Below are 16,572 nucleotides of genomic sequence, written 5' to 3'. Positions count from 1 at the left end.
CAACTGACAACTTTTTCAGAAGGATTAATTTTTGTATTAACAAGAATATGCTTCTACTCTGTACTATTGCCCTATGAGACTGCTACCTTTCAGTTAAGGTCACCATAGAAACAGAAAATAGGTTTACATTCACCTGACCTGCAAAAATGTTAATAGGCCCCAAGGCCAGAAGATAATGTACAAGATCCTCATAAACAAAGAAGTATGCAGAAAACACCCTGGTTTCGTGAAGGACAAGCTGACGTAATGTTAAACTATCTTCCCCTTAGAAATGTACTAACTTAGGGTATAAAAGCTATGGTAAAAAATAAAGCATTGCCAGACTCTGAAAGGAGTGTTTGCACCCCCGTCTGGTCATTCACTCTCTCTCTTTCTCTCTCTCTTTCTCTCCCTCTCCCTCGCAGACTTGGCCCTATCAAGGCTGGTCTCACGTGTCTTCTCTCGCCGACGCCGTTCATCCTGAGGGTACCCCCTGGATCCTGCCGAGGCTGGACCCCGGCAATTTTTAAGATGAGATCAACATTGTAAACTTTGGGGAAAGCAGATTATTCACTATAATGTGGGTGGACCTCATCCAATCAGGTGAAGGGATGAAAAGGAAACAGTCTGCTCTCTCCCTGAGGAGGAGGCAATTCCACAAGCAGATGCTTCTTTGGGTTTCCAGCTATCCCGGCCACCCTACCCTGCAGAATTTGGACTCACTGGCCCCTGCAGTGGCACAGTCAATTCCTTAAAACAAATTTTTCTCTAAATCTAGATTTATAAAACCAGTTGGTTCTATTAACCTCAAAAGTGAAGCAATCACTGTTTTACCAGCAAAATGGGTTTATTTGGAAACAGCGAAGAATTTCAATTTTGGACAAGCAGGCAATAGCAAAAAGCCATAGGCAAGTCCAGCCAACAAAGAAGAGGAATATTATTTTATAGAGAAAAAGGAGGAAGTTAGGAGGAGTTGTTTGAACACGTGTCCACTGGAGGAAAGCAAGAATTCAGGGTGATGATGGGTTCTCATTGGCTCAGTTGCCAGGGGAGTTGGCTTCCTCCAGGACAGATGCAATGTACATCTTTCCTGTCCTGGCCTGTCATTGACAATTTTTCCCTGTTGATCATTCTTCCTGTTGGGGGTGTGTTAATTAACTTGTCTTTCCTGGGATTGACCTCAGAGGTATTTGAGGTGTGAGAGCTCCCTCTCTGGTCTTCTAACTCCATGAGGTTTCTGTTTGTGAGTTCATTTTCACTGTTTGGTTTCTCTGGAGAAACTTGATGATTGCTCCTGTCCATAAAGGGCCCTTCCTTGCCCTTATCCGACTTCTAAAACACCTAGAGGTAGGCTGGGCTTAGGTCATAAGGCTTCTTTTCTAAATGAAAATGTAGAGGCTCAGAGAGCTGAAAAATACTTGTGCGAGGTCATACAGCTTGTAAGTTATCTGGCTAGCGTCTAACTACCTGCTTCCTAAAGTCTGTGCGTTTTTATCTTTAAAAGTATTTTATTTTGAAATCATCTGAAACACAAAGAACTCTCTCATATTCTTGATCCTGAATATTTCACCATATTTGCTCCTCATTCTCTGTGTACATTGTATTATCAGTATTATTATTACTGAGTCATGTGAGTTGTATGTTGCAGGTATTTTGCCTCTTTACTCTTAAATATATATATATATACATATATATGTATGTATATAAACTTAGTTTTTCAGAGTGGTTTTAGGATCCCAGAAAAACTGGGCAGAAGCCAAGAGATTTCTTATACACCCCACTGCCACCACCCCACCACAACCACCATCATGCCAGCCTCCTCCCACCCCCAAAACATTCTGCAGTGGTATTTGAGCTGAGCCCCAAAGAATTGATGCTTTTGAACTGTGGTGCTAGAGAAGACTCTTGAGAGTCCCTTGGATTCCCAAGGAGATCAAACCAGTCCATCCTAAAGGAAAACAGTCTTGAGTATTCTTTGAAAGGACTGATGCTAAAGCTGAAGCTCCAATACTCTGGCCACCTGATGCAAGGAACTGACTCGTTGGAAAAGACCCTGATGCTGGGAAAGACTGTGAAGGCAGGAGGAGAAGGGGATGACAGAGGATGAGATGGTTGGATGGCATCACCTACTCGATGGACATGAATTTGAGCAAGCTCCAGGAGTTGATGAAGGACAGGGAGGCCTGGCTTGCTGCAGTCCATGGGGTCGCCAAGAGTCGGACACGACTGAGCGACTGGACTGAACTGGTTTGAGAGGTGAGAGCGCCCCCTTCTGGACTCCTGGCTTCACTTGAAACGGGGTTTCCTGTTTCCAAGTTCAGTTTCAGTTTCACATCAGTATCCCCTAGCATGGTGGGGCATTTGTTAACAACCGAGTAACCCACATGGACACATCATAACCCCCCAGACTTCTTTAAGTTCAGTTCAGTTCAGTTGCTCAGTCGTGTCCGACTCTTTGCGACCCCATGAATTGCAGCACCCCAGGCCTCCCTGTCCATCACCAACTCCCGGAGTTTACCCAAACCCATGCCCATCGAGTTGGCAATGCCATCCAGCCATCTCATCCTCTGTCGTCCCCTTCTCCTCCTGCCCCGGATCCCTCCCAACATCAGGGTCTTTTCCAATGAGTCAGCTCTTCACATGAGGTGGCCAAAGTATTGGAGTTTCAGCTTCAGCATCAGTCCTTCCAATGAACACCCCGGACTGATCTCCTTTAGGATGGACTGGTTGGATCTCCTTACAGTCCAAGGGACTCTCAAGAGTCTTCTCCAATATCACAGTTCAAAAGAATCAATTTTTCGGCGCTCAGCTTTCTTCACAGTCCAACTCTCACATCCATGCATGACCACTGGAAAAACCATAGCCTTGACCAGGCAAACTCCTTTACTCTTTTTTAAAAAAAAAAACAATTTTATCTGTTTATTTGTTTGGTCGTGCTGGGTCTCTGCTGCTGTGCAGGCTTTTGTCTGGTTGCGGCGAGCCGGGGCTGCTCCCCAGCCGTGTGCTGCGGCGTGCGGGCTTCTGGCTGCGGTGGCTTCCCTTGTCGGAGGGCACAGGCTCTGGGAGCGCGCAGACTTCAGCAGCTGTGGCTCGTCGGCGCTAGACAGCAGTCTCAATAGTTGTGGTGCACCGGGGCCTGGCTGACCCGAGGCATGTGAGATCTTCTGGGACCAGGGATCGAACCCGTGTCCCCTGCCTTGGAAGACGGATTCTCAACCACTGGCCCACCAGGGAGGTCCCTCACTAGCATATCCTTTATGGCCTCAGTAGAGCTGTATTCTCTGCTTTTCCACGGGAGATAATTTGGTGGGGTTTTTTGTTTTTTTTTCTTTCTGGATTTATACAGCACATCGGCCCCCAGCACATCTGCTTCCCTGACCTTTTAATCCCATCTCCCACCATCTCTCATGGGAATATCACCAGGCAAAGGCTCGCGCTTGATCTGTTCTAAGAGCCTGGCTAAGAGCGAGTCTGCGCCTTCTCCTGGGGTCCTTGCCAAGGGTGTGGAGTCCTGAAGTCCAGGAGGGGACTTCCAAATCAATGAGCTGCTGGTCATCTGATCTGACTCTGCCGCCCCTTGATGAGGTGCCCTTGGGGTCACTCCCCCTCACACCCACCTGACTTGTGCTGGTGCGTGCTGCTGGGTCTTCCGGGTGTTACGGATACAAGTCCATTCCTCCCTCGGCAGGCCCGGCATGTCCCCAGCTGGGCTGTGCTGGGACTGGACCATACTTACAGTCCTAGTGGGCAGGAGGGGAGATGGACACTGCTCCTCGGAGTTGGGGGGTGTATTATGGACGAGAAACCCTTGCAAGGGGGCAGATGCTAGCTTTTAATAGCAGGGGTGGATAGGATAGTTCTGAACCAGAAACCTTGCTTTACTGTTTCTTGTGGTCATACAAGCAGTATAAATTACAGCCCAAAATTAATAATAATCTGAAAACTCAGGGAAGTATAAGGATGAGCACCTCTCGGTTAGGTTCAGCTACATCTCAAGTACTCAATAGCCATCCGTGACTAGTGTCTACTGAATTACACAGGGCAGTTCTAAAATTTTTCCCAGGTAAATCATCAGAGATGTGGACAAAGGATGAAATAAAGATGCTTGTCTCAGGATTATCTGTAACTGAAAGTTGAAACGACCCTCATCTCTCGAATAGTAGAGTATTCCACAAAATGTCAGCTCCACGAGGCAGGGAGTTTTGTCTGCTTTACTCATTGTTAACCTCCAATATTTTGGCCACTTGATGAGAAGAGCCGACTCATTGGAAGAGACCCCGATGCTGGGAAATATTAAAGGCAAAAGGAGAAAAGGGTAGCAGAGGATGAGATGGTTGGATGGCATCACCAATTTAATGGACAAGAATTTGAGCAAACTCCAAGAGATAGTGAAGGACATGGAAGCCTGGCGTGTTACAGTCCATGGGGTCGCAAAGAGTCGAACCCAACTCAGCGACTGAACAACAGTGATCCAGTGGCCGGAACAATGCTTGGCACAGAGCAGGTGCCCAGTTAATATTTTTAATTGAATCAGTGAAGATGCTCACACACACATAATATGTAGATATACTTCTTGGCTCTGTACCTTGAGGTTAATTAACACCCAACAAATGGCATTTGCTACCATTTTTGTTATTATTGACAATAAATTAGACCATCACCTTTCCCCCCAGGTTCACAGAAGAAAGTCAAGGCTGGGATTCCACTCTTTTGCCTGAGTCTCTCCTGGTGTCTCGGAGAGGCTATTGTCAGGCTCCAATGGGGAGCGGGCTGTCTATGAAAGAAAAGAGAGCAAGAATAGTGGGAAGGCTGGGGGTCAGGAGACTTGGGTTCTGGTCCCAGGTCTGACATCAATTCACGGCTGTCTTTGGATCCAGGCCCCCTAGCCCTAGACATGAAGAGGGCTGGCCCAGAGGGCTCTGGAGACCTTGCCTCCAACACACCCTGGCGTTCAGAGGATGGTACATGTCCAGTTCTCTTCCATCTGGGGAGGGGCTCCTGCATAGAGCTGGGTTCTTGGAGAGGATCTATAACGCTGTCTAAAACCATAGGCCTGGAACATCAGGTCGCTGTGTTCTTGGGGCTGAAAAGGAGAAGCAAGTGGTCACATTGGAGAGCTGGGCCTCCCCGCTTGGCACGGGTCTCAGTAAGCATCCCCGGTGGACGCTGTGACCTGCCACCTGGATGCCCTTCGAGGAAGGCCATGCCCCCTCCTGGGTTGTCCACATTCAGCAGCTGACCAGTGTTGGGGCTATAAAGGCCTGGCCACCTCAGTCTTCTGTAGGACAACTCTGGAGGCTGTTGGTGCCCCCAGGACTCCCCGGGGGGATGGTCTGAGATGGCCAGCATCCCAGCCGCCCGTCTCCTCATGTTGGTCCCCTCCTTTACACAGGTATCGGTTCCAATGGTCCTCCCCAGAAACCTCCTGCATGTGAACTTCATCCCAGAGCCTGTTTCTGGGAAACCCATCTCTGGCATCATCAGCCCTCCCCACTCCAGCTTGAGAAAGATCCCTACTCTTGGAGTGGAAAGATGAGGCCCTCATCCCTGACTTAGCTGTGTAATACGTTCACATCCTCACCTATTCTGAGTCACTCGTTTGTTGTGTGATATGGAGGGGGGAGGGGATACAAGGCAGGCTGTTTAGCTCAGCAGAGTAAGCCCTGGCATTGGAGTCTGCTGAGTGGGATTCCCGGTTCTGGGGCTCCCTAGCTGAGTGGACTTGAGCAGGTGACTTCACCTCTCTGAGCCTCCTTTTCTCATCTGTAAGATGGGAGTAGAAATCAGGGCTCATGGGATGTTGTGAAGATTTAATGAAACAGTTAAATTTAAGGGGCTAAGAACAGAGCCTGACCCCAAAGCAGGTATTCATTAAGTGGTGGTTGTTATTCTTTTTCTTCTTAGTGGAATGAGCCAACTGGAGCTGTTAAAAAAAGTTACTTCTGGCCAAGGAGGCATTAATTAAAGAATAAGCTCTGGATAGGGATGTGAGAAGTCTAGGAACCCTCTGGGGTGAAGATGACTATAAATCAGGGAGCATAGCCTGGTATGATGTGAATGGGAGTGACCTCTGTGAAAGTGAAAGTCGCTCAGTCGTGTCTGACTCTTTGCAACCCCATGGACTGTAGCCCGCCAGGCTCCTCTGTCCATGGGGATTCTCCAGGCAAGAATACTGGAGTGGGTTGCCATTTCCTTCTCCAGGGGATCTTCCTGACCCAGGGATTGAACCCAGGTCTCCTGCATAGGCAGGCGGATTCTTTACTGTCTGAGCCACCATGGAAGCCCTAGTGACCTCTAGTAAGAGGCAATTTCTTTGGAAGGAATGGTCTCTAGCTACACACCCCCATGCTGTGTGGAAGGGATGGGGGCAGGGCAACAGTAAAGAAGCAGAAGTTCTCACCGACACATCCCAGGAGCCCACTGGAGACCCGTCCCATTTCTTAAAGCATGGGTAATCCAGCCAGACCAAAGCCGCTTGTGCCAGCCGCTGCCAGCTATATAGGTCTCCACCAGCAACATTTCCTGTAGGGTCCGCCGGGTCCAGAATCACAGGCCTGAAGAGTAATATTTAGAGAGAGAGAAATGAGAAGCTGGGTTCTCTCTGGTGGGTGGTCTAGATGCTCCAGGAAGGGCAAAGCAACCAGCCTGACACAGGCTGAGACTCAGGCAGCATCAGGGCTGCAGCAGAGCACCACTCCCTAGGGTGTGTCCTGGGTGCCTTGCTCCAGGGAGGACAGTGAACGGGAGGAGGACCTTGCATTCGGGCTTTGATAAACCTGGCCGTGAATCTCACCTCTGCTCTTCTGTAGGAGTGTGACCTTGGGTAGATGTCTTGGTCTCTCTAATTCTCTGTATGCTCATCTGTGAAATGGGCAGATTTGAACACCCCTACTTCAAAGGATGTTCTATGAGGATCTAGATAAGCCACATGGAATACTCAGCACAGTAATTGGGCCATCGTGAGGGGTTAGTGCATGACAGTTACAATGATCATAATTTTTACTATACTGTTAGAGTGTGTTAGTCTTATAGCAAGCTCTTACTTCCTGGGAGGAATTATTATTGTTCCCGCAGCTGTTGTTATTTCAGTTGAAATTTCAGTTGTTTCACTCATTTTCTGTTAGGGTTTGAACAAGCTCTTACTGCTCAGAATCTTGGTTTACTCATTAGTGAAGCAATTAACATAGTGCCTGCCTCGCATGGCTGTTTGCACATTGTTTTTAAAATTAGATGGTAGTAGTAAAGTGCCCAGTGGCATGATAAGTATCAAAAGATGATCAATAATTCCTTCGTTTCCGGATGCTGCATCTGTAAGCAGGGGTCCATTTACGTGGGGAGCTGAGCCATGAGGGGATGGAGTACCTGGGTTTTGCAAGTTGCCTTGTCAGGTATTCTTCAATAATAGGGTTTTCAGAGTTATAATTCCTTTTCCAGTAGATGCAAAGCTTCTGATACTTCAGGACTAATTCCAAGACAGTCTGAAATCCCTGAGCTGTGATGAATCCTGTTTCCTTGCACCCTTGCTCCCAGGCATAGACCGTCAGAAGCTCCAGGGCATATTGTGGGGGCAATGGCTTTCCAAGCTGCTCCTTACACTGAGTAGACGGAAAACAATCAGAAAAATGGGCTTGTCTAGCATTTGTGTAAAGCACATTTCTCATGCATCAAATTCAGCCTGCCACTTGTTTTAGGGTATAAAGTTTTCTGAGAGCAAATCCACACCTATCCATTTAGGTATAGTCTATGGTGGCATTCACAGAGCTATTGACTCTCTTGTTCAAAGCCAGATGGCTAGGAAGTGAACAGAAGTGTGTGTGTGTGTGTGTGTGTGTGTGTGTGTGTGATGTTGGTGGAGGATATAGCACTCATTAATTCACCTAACAATAATTTTTTGAACTCTCATGTGCCAGGCACTGTTCTAGGTTCCTGTGATACAGCAGGGAATCAAACATATAAATCCTTCTGTTCTTGTACATTTATAGAGGGGAAAGTGAAAGTGAAGTCCTGTCTGACTCTTTGCAACCCCATGGACTGTAGCTCACCAGGGTCCTCTGTCCATGGAATTTTCCAGGCAAGAGTATTGGAGTGGGTTGCCATTTCCTTCTCCAAGGGATCTTCCTGACCCAGGGATCGAACCTGGGTCTCCCATGTTGCAAGCAGGCGCTTTACCATCTGAGCCACCAGGGAATAGTGGGGAGACAGACAATAAATATGACTACTGGAAAAACCATAGCTTTGATTAGTTCTGAACAGATGTGAGACTTGCACCATAAAGAGAGCCGAGCACCAAAGAACTGATGCTTTTGAATTGTGGTGCTGGGCAAGACTCTTTGAGGGTCCCTTGAACTGTAAGGAGACCAAACCAGTAAATCCTAAAGGAAATCAACCCTGAATATTCATTGGAGGTTCTGATGCTGAAGCTGAAGCTCCAATACTTTGGCCACTTGATGCTAAGAGCCAACTCATTGGAAAAGACCCTGATTTCGGGAGAGAAGGGGGCAGCAGAGGGTGAGATGGTTAGAAAGCATCACCGACTCAATGGACAGGAATCTGAGCAAGCTCTGGGATAGAGTAGAGGATGGGGGAGCCTGGCATGCTGCAGTCCCTGGGGTCACAAAAAGTCAGACATGACTTAGTAACTGAACAAACACGAGACAATAAACAAACAAATAGGCACATGCAAAGGCCCAGAGGTTGGAGTGTAGACTTTCTCTCCAGGAGGACTAATGAAGAGAAGAGCATGGCCTGAGGGTGGTTGTGAGGGGGCAGAGATGGGGGTTCAGAGAGGTCAAGGGCAGATCCTTTGAGCCTCCCAAGATGATCTGGACCAGGGGGTAACAGAGGTGATGATCATGGATGAATCATAAATGTATTTTAATATGGACCAACAACATTTGCTGACTAGTTAGATATGGGTGTCTGTGAAGAAGCCAAGGATGACCCTTGGTTTGGCCACAGTAACTAGAAGGATGGAGCTGTGATTTTCCTTCCTTCCCCTCTGGTCTCCCCTCCCCTCTGTTACCTCTCCCTCTTCCCACTGCCTCATCCTGGCTCCTCCCCACGTCTCCCCCTGCTCCTTGCCTCCCTCCACGCCACCCCTCCCTCCTCTCCCCCCTCCCTCTCTCCCCTCCCCTCCCTCCCTCTCCCCCCTCCCTCTCTCCCCTCCCCTCCCTCCTCTCTCCCCTCCCTCTCTCCCCTCCCCTCCCTCCTCTCTCCCCTCCCTCTCTCCCCTCCCCTCCCCTCCTCTCCCCCCTCACTCTCCCCTCCCCTCCTCCTCCTCCTCCTCGGCTCTGCCCACATGGGGCCGGCCATACCTGCTGGTACCAGTGCTTCACCAGGCGGATGAGGCTCTTCAGCTTGGTTGGACGATTCTTCAGGAAGTCTCGCTGCAGCTCCGTGAAGCAGGGGGAGAACTCGCCTTCCTTCCCCAGTATCTTGCACTCTTGGATGAGCTTGATGTAGATATTAGGATCAGGTCTGTAACCTTTGGTCAACTGACCTGTTGGGAATGAATTCAAACTTAAATGTCAGCTCTTTTCTGAGCTTCCTTCTGTCGCCCCGGGGACACAGCCTCACTGGCCTTGGGGGGCAGTGGGGAGGTCAGCAGGCCCAGAGCCAGGAGAACTGAGGTCCATCCCCGGGCCTCCCTTCTCCCACCTCCACCGCCGTCACCCATCGTCTCTCACCTGGACTCAGCAGAGGTGGCGGCACCCTCCTCCCTGGATCCCCACAGCCCATACAGAGGCCTTGAAACATGATCCTTCCACTTCTTGCTTCCCAGGACCCCTGGGTAACATCCCAAGTCCTCACAGTGGCCCACGCGGATGGTGAGACCCGTCTCCTCCTTCGTCTTACCTCCTGCATCAATCACTTTGCCACTGACTCCCCTGGTTGCTTCACTTCCTCAAACGTGCCACGTTCATTCCTGGCTTTGCACCTGCGGATTCTTCTTCCTGGGAGGTCTTCCCACGCCTGGCTCTTTCTCATTCTTTGGGCCTCAGGCCAGAGCTCACCTCTCCTGTCACCCTATCTACCAAAGTCGTCTGATCCCCTTTGCTCTCCGTCGAGTCACCATATTTAGTTGTGGTCACAGCGAGATATCATTTCCTTCCTGGTGTTCTGATGGTCAGGCTCCAGGAGAGAGGCTCTCTGTCCGTCTCGTTTAGGGCCATGGACCACCGTGGCCTTGCACCTCCACGTCCGTGTTGCTGCTCAGTCGCTCAGTCCTGTCTGCCCCTTTGAGACCCCATGGACTCTAGTCTGCCAGGCTCCTCTGTCCATGGAATCTCCCAGGCAAGACTACTGGAGTGGGTTGCCATTTCCTTCTGCAGGGGATCTTCCCGACCCAGGGGTTGAACCTGCATCTCCTGCTCGGCAGGAGCGTTCTTAACCCCTGAGCCAGCAGGGAAGCCCGCACCTAAGGTGCACACTGGAGACTGAGCCTCCGAGCGTGCATTGCTTCCTGCCCCAGTGCTCCCGCACACGATCTCTAGATGCCAACCCCAGTGTAAGTTTCATATGGTTGCCTCACATTTGCATAAAAGATGAAATTAACATATTGAATTTACTCGAGACCTCATTTTTAGAAAGAGAACATCACACAGTTTGCAAAAAGTCAAACTAAGGAGCCTGGTAGGTGTTCTGTACAAATATCTTGACCCCCAACTGTACCAGTTTGGTGTTTAATGTCACTTCAGTGGCTGAATGAGACCCTAGGCATTCTTGTGCCAGGAGAGATGCCTGGGTCTCCTCCCACTTGAAGGGGTACCTTGGTTATTAAGACATTTTGTTTCTGCTCAGAGACAAGAAAAGAGAACGGAAGAAGCCCTGACATAGGACAAAGACTGTAAGAACTCGTGGCTGGGAGCACTCACCCAGGGCATCAAAGGCGGGCAGGACATCGAACTCCACCGCCTGATTGAGCTTGGGGGACCTCAGCACAAAGCTGAGAACGCGGGGATTCTCCCATCGTCGTTTCTGGACCTCAAACTTCACTTCAAATGTTTCCTCTCTTTGACAAGCTTCCAGCTGTCTCCTAATTTCTTCGATGAATTCTCCTCGGCGCTCAAGCTGTTCCTGAAAACTTGTGAGATTGGTGAAGAAGACGACGAGGTCAGCATCTGATCGTCCTCTGAGGGTCGTGCCTTTGCCTGAGGAGCCGCCCTAAAACAGGTAATAAGAATGAAACTGACATTTTTCATTGAGAAGAGCCTCCCTTAAAATGCTGAGAACAATCACTAACATTTTCAGCGCTAGCCACTGAGATGAAGGCATCACCAGCTGGAACTCCTACAATGCTCACAACAACTCTGGGATCTAGCTACTGTTATTATCTGTTGTTATCTTCCAGATGGCGAAAGAGATGCTGAGAGATCATGTATCAGTCCAGTGACACAGCTAGCGGGTGGCAGAGATACAGTTCACATCCTGGTTGTCTTTTTCCAGGGTCCATATTCTTTTCTCCCTGTAATTTACGACCTTATATGATTAATACTGTAAACCAGCCCATGGCTGACTTGATCTGCAAGCCCTATAAGGTACCGAAATTTATAGGTAGGGAAACTGAGGCACAGAGAGGTTAAGTGACTTGCCCAAGATTTCACAGCCAGCAGGTGCTATCTGCTTTCAAAACGTATACTCTTAACCAATTCGAGCCTCTGCAGAAAGAGTGAGATCCCACCCTGGCAAAGATTAGTGAACTGTAGATGCTGCCGGGATTCACATTGCTTATCTCCAAAGCAGTCGTGACCTAGGCGGTTTATACACTTCCCCAGGGAATTTGTTAAAAACTTACAGATGGATGCCCTCTCCCGAGAAGCTATTTTCACAGATGTGGTTATAGTTCCGGCATGGATAAATCAGAACCAGCCCCAGAGACCTCAGCCTCTTGCTCTCTGACTGTCCCTGTGCAAACAATTGCAAACCAGCCCCCTTCTCCCCAGCCAGGCAGTTCTGGACTCACCTTCACAACTTTGGACACTCGAACTCGGTGAGGGGCACATCGGAAACACCTCTCTTTCAGGAAAGTGCAGATGATGTCAATGGCTTCTTTGACTTGCGTGCGGAACTCCTCGTTTGGCAGGAGGTGGTCTTCGATGAACTTGTCTAGAGACTTGGCCGGGGTATCGCTGAGCCCCATCACGACCCTGGGGACTGGAGAGCCAGAGGCGGCAGAACTAACTGCGTCCTGAACCTGTGAGCTTCTGTCTCCTCTGCTGCCTGCGTCTCAGTTCAGTTCAGTGCCTGCCTCTAGGGGCCTGTTAAGTTTCATTTCACAGGCAGGGAGGAGCTAGGCTGCTGCTGGTTTCGGTTCCTTGAAAGGGAGGTGTTTTGTCTTGAATCTTTGTTTCTAGTTTGCCTCTCTGCAAATGAAACGCTCCTGAGACCCCACAAACATGCCAGATCTCTCAGCTCTTTCCTCCAAAATCCCAGAATTCCTCCCTGCCTTTAGCAGGCAGACTAGAATATCTGGTCTGTCTTCAGACTATACTCTGAAAAGCTGCTTTGAAACCCACCTTAGTACTTCACCCAAGAGGAATCACAATTACAGATAGATTTCTGGTTTCCTTTTCTTTTCAATGTGGACGAAATTGTTTTATAGTCTCCTGGGATCCTGGGAGCAGGACATGTATATTGCAAACAGAAAGAGTCAGAAAAATCCGGAAGCATTGTTTAGTCCACCCCTAATCCTAAACCTCAAAGACGACACCTATAACTACTTTGGGGTAGTCTTGTGAGACAACTTTCTAGGTTTATGCACACATACACACAAAGGTAATTTCCCTCTGTCTTTTTTTTTTAATGGCATGAATCTATCCACTGTAGTTTTTCATGAACTTTAGTTCTTTAGGTCGACAGAAAAATTGTGAGCTGTCCCTAGCTGTGCAGTTTTGAACACGAGTGTAACTGGGCATGCCTCTCTGACCTGATTTGTAAAGAGGTCTTTCGACCTGAAAAGTATTCACAACATAAAAGTTGAGAGTTATGTTTTATTCGATGGGAATTTTTAGCACTTTAAGCCAGGGAGACAGCCTCTCAAGTGACCCCGAGAAGACTGCTCCAAAGAGGCGAGGCGAGGAGCCAGGTTGTAGAGAAGTTTCACAACATAGGTCAGGTAGTCTGGACATCATAAGGGTTTGTGAAAATTAAACAAAGCCAACTATACCATTGAGGCGAAATGGGAAAAAACAACAACAACATAAAATACAGGAATGAGCTTTTTTCTTTCCATTTCCGGAGAACAAAGAAGATAAAGAGAAGAGTGGGCAGGCCTGAACATTCTTAGTCTTTCTACTTTGTCAGTTCAGTGCGGTCACTCAGTTGTGTCCGACTCTTCGGGACCCTGTGGACTGCATGCAGCACACCAGGCCTCCCTGTCCATCGCCGACTCCCGGAGCTTTTTCAAACTCACGTCCATCGAGTCGGTGATGTCGTCCAACCATCTCATCCTCTGGCGTCCCCTTCTCCTGCCTTCAATCTTTCCCAGCATCAGGGTCTTTTTTTTAAACTGAAACTGCTCCTAACTCTACAGGTCTGTAAATTTGTTTTCTGCCTCCTAACTCTGCAGGAGCCACAGCTCACCCCTAGTTCCCTCTGTGTGCGAGTGCTCAAGAGTGCTGAGTCAATGCCACTCTTTGAGGCCTGGCGGGCTAAATGTTTCAGGTGTTTACGCTTGCAACACTCTTCCCCTTAAAGTTTTCTTTCTATAGATCAGAAAGACAGCCAGAGAGCCGCCAAACTGCCAGACTCAATTACTGGATTACTGATGCCAGCCTATGACTGTGTCTGAAACAGTGCAAGAGGAACAAGTCAGGATCCTAACACCTTTTTCCTCATCATTGATTCCCGACTAGAAGCCCTCATCTTATAAAAGTCCCTGGACCCCTCATGGTGGGGGGCGCAGTTGTTCAGGCATGAGTTTATGGAGCTCCCCTCTCTGCCGGCTAAGAATTAAAGCCACCTTTCTGCTTCCTCCAAACTCCATCTCTGTACTTTTTATTTGACTTGGCGGGGCTGAGAACGCCGAGATTTTGGCCAGCAACAACCCCAAGTTAAGAAATAGAGTGCTCGTCTATGTGTGGGACGATGTCAGAGTCGGGGCTCACTGAAATCGTCCCTTTGACAGGCACCTCAGCTGGCTGGGCTAGTGCTGGGACGAGCCTGGAGCGGGGAATGGCTTCGCGGCCGGTGTTCTGGCCTGGAGAACCCAGCTCCGTGGCAGCAGTCGGTGCTGTGCTTAGTTGCGCAGTCGTCAGATTCTGTGCGACCCCATGGACTGCAGCCCACCAGGCGCCTCTGTCCATGGGGGTTCCCCAGGCAAGAATACTGGGGCGGGTTGCCAAGCCCTCCTCCAGGGGATCTCCCGACTCAGGGATCGAAGCCAGGTCTCCAGCCCTTCAGGTGGATTCTGTAAGGACTGAGCCACCAGAGAAGCCCAGGTTATAGTCTGTGGGATCACAAAGGGTCAGACCCAACCGAGGGCCTAAGCACACGCATGCTGCTCTCACATTCAGAGCTGCCTTTCCTCAGGGCGCACCTTTCCTTCCCGAGTTTCCTCAGGGCTCAGCGGATCACTCTGAAGGGCTGTGATTGCTGATGACTAGAACGACCTTGTTTACTGATGTCAGTTCAGTTGAGTTCCGTTGCTCCGTTGTGTCTGACTCTTTGCAACCCGATGAACTGCAACACACCAGGCTCCCCTGTCCATCACCAACTCCCAGAGCTTACTCAAACTCAAGTCCATCGAGTTGGTGATGCCATCCAACCATCTCATCCTCTGCCATTCCCTCCTCCTCCTGCCCTCAATCTTTCCTAGCATCAGGGTCTTTTCCAATAAGTCACTTCTTTGCATCAGGTGGCCAAAGTATTGGCGTTTCAGCTTCAGCATCAGTCCTTCCAACCAATATTCAGGACTGATTTCCTTTAGAACGGACTGGTTGGATCTCCTTGCAGTCCAAGGGACTCTCAAGAGTCTTCTCCCACACCACAGTTCAAAAGCGCCAATTCTTCCATGCTCAGCCTTCTTTATAATCCAACTCTCACATCCATACATGACTACTGGAAAAGCCATAGATTTGACTGGACAGAAGTTTGTTGGCAAAGTAATGTCTCTGCTTTTTAATATGCTGTCTAGGTTAGTGATAACTTTTCTTCCAAGGAGCAAGCATCTTTTAATTTCATGTCTGCAGTGATCATCTGCAGTGATTCTGGAGCATCCAGAAAATAAAGTCTCTCACTGTTCCCATTGTTTCCCCATCTACTTGCCGTGAAGTGATGGGACCAGAGGCTGTGATCTTAGTTTTCTGAATGTGGGGTTTTAAGCCAACTTTTTCACTCTTCTCTTTCACTATCATCAAGAGGCTCTTTGGTTCTTCTTCACTTTCTGCCATAAGGGTGGTGTCTTCTGCATCTTTGAGGCGATTGATATTTCTCCCAGCCATCTTGATTCCAGCTTGTGCTTCATCCAGCCCAGCATTTCTCATGATGCACTCTGCATATATATAAGTTAAATAAGCAGGGTGACAATATACAGCCTTGATGTTCTCCTTTCCCTTTGGAACCAGTCTGTTGTTCTACGTCCTGTTCTAACTGTTGCTTCTTGACCTGCATGCAGATTTCTCAAGAGCAGGTCAGGTGGTCTGGTATTCCCTTGTCTTGAAGAATTCGCCAGAGTTTCTTGTGATCCACACAGTCAAAGTCTTTGGCATAGTCAATACAAAGCAGAAGAAGATGTTTTTCTGGAACTCTATTGCTTTTTTGATGATCCAACAGATGTTGGCAATTTGACCTCTGGTTCCTCTGCCTTTTCTACATCCAGTTTGAACATCTGGATGTTCATGGTTCATGTACTGTTGAAGCCTGGCTTGGTGAATTTTGAGCACTACTTTTCTAGTGTGTGAGATAAGTGCAATTTTGTGGTAGTTTGAGCATTCTTTGGCATTGCCTTTCTTTATGAATGGAATGAAAACAGACCTTTTCCAGTCCTGTGGCCACTGCTGAGTTTTCCACATTTGCTGGCATATTGAGCTGGCATATCACCTTTTAGGATTTGAAATAGTTCGGCTGGAATTCCATCACCTCCACTAGCTTTGTTCATAGTGATGCTTCCTAAGGCCCACCTGACTTCACATTCCAGGACGTCTGGCTCTAGGTGAGTGATCACACCATTGTGGTTATCTGGGTCACAAAGATCTTTTTTGCCTTGTTCTTCTGTGTATTCTTGTCACTTCCTCTTAATATCTTCTGCTTCTGTTAGGTCCATACCATTTCTATCCTTTGCTGTGCCCATCGTGCATGAAATGTTACCTTGGGATCTCTACTTTTCTTGAAGGGATCGCTAGTCTTTTCCATTCTATTGTTTTCCTCTATTTCTTTGCATGGATCACTGAGGCTGGATTTCTTATCTCACCTTGCTTGCTCTTCTTTGGAACTCTGCATTCAGATGGGTATATCTCTCCTTCTCTCCTTTGCTTTTAGCTTCTCTTTTATCCACAGTTATTTGTAACGCCTCCTCAGACAACCATTTTGCCCTTTTGCATTTCTTTTCCTTGGGGATGGTCTTGATCTCTGCCTCCTATACAATGTCACAAACCT

The 16,572-nt window shown here is 48.5% G+C and overlaps 1 protein-coding gene across 3 annotated transcripts; it reads right to left on the bottom strand.

Annotated features, from left to right (window-relative positions):
- Positions 1 to 2,877: 2,877 nt before the first annotated feature.
- On the bottom strand, positions 2,878 to 12,236 carry LOC136146099 (2'-5'-oligoadenylate synthase 1-like). Of its 3 annotated transcripts, XR_010658895.1 has the most exons (7): positions 11,942 to 12,233; positions 10,854 to 11,142; positions 9,294 to 9,478; positions 7,342 to 7,574; positions 6,380 to 6,533; positions 3,597 to 5,062; positions 2,878 to 3,115 (listed from the first exon to the last, which is right to left on the bottom strand). XR_010658895.1 is itself a non-coding variant. In XM_065904989.1 (6 exons), exons 1-6 carry the CDS (start codon positions 12,116 to 12,118, stop codon positions 4,931 to 4,933), a joined length of 1,170 nt encoding a protein of 389 aa, XP_065761061.1. In that variant the 5' UTR covers positions 12,119 to 12,233; the 3' UTR covers positions 2,878 to 4,930. The 3 variants fall into 3 exon arrangements, 1 of the variants encoding a protein (XP_065761061.1); XM_065904989.1 differs by having other exon boundaries at positions 2,878 to 5,062; XR_010658896.1 differs by lacking the exons at positions 2,878 to 3,115; positions 3,597 to 5,062 and adding an exon at positions 6,773 to 6,840 and having other exon boundaries at positions 6,400 to 6,533; positions 11,942 to 12,236.
- Positions 12,237 to 16,572: the final 4,336 nt, after the last annotated feature.

The sequence above is a fragment of the Muntiacus reevesi genome, chromosome 13, assembly GCF_963930625.1.
Source record: "Muntiacus reevesi chromosome 13, mMunRee1.1, whole genome shotgun sequence".
NCBI classification, from domain to species: Eukaryota; Metazoa; Chordata; class Mammalia; order Artiodactyla; family Cervidae; genus Muntiacus; species Muntiacus reevesi.
This window is presented reverse-complemented; position numbering and strand designations above follow the sequence as displayed.

Excerpts from the sequence above, each read along its gene's own strand:
- LOC136146099 (XM_065904989.1), bottom strand. The coding sequence starts at position 12,118 with ATGGGGCTCAGCGATACCCCGGCCAAGTCTCTAGACAAGTTCATCGAA. Across the intron at positions 11,143-11,941 it reads GAGTGTCCAAAGTTGTGAAG|GGCGGCTCCTCAGGCAAAGG; the intron begins GTGAGTCCAGAA and ends TACCTGTTTTAG. Across the intron at positions 7,575-9,293 it reads TGAAGCACTGGTACCAGCAG|TGTAAGGAGCAGCTTGGAAA; the intron begins GTATGGCCGGCC and ends CCGTCTACTCAG.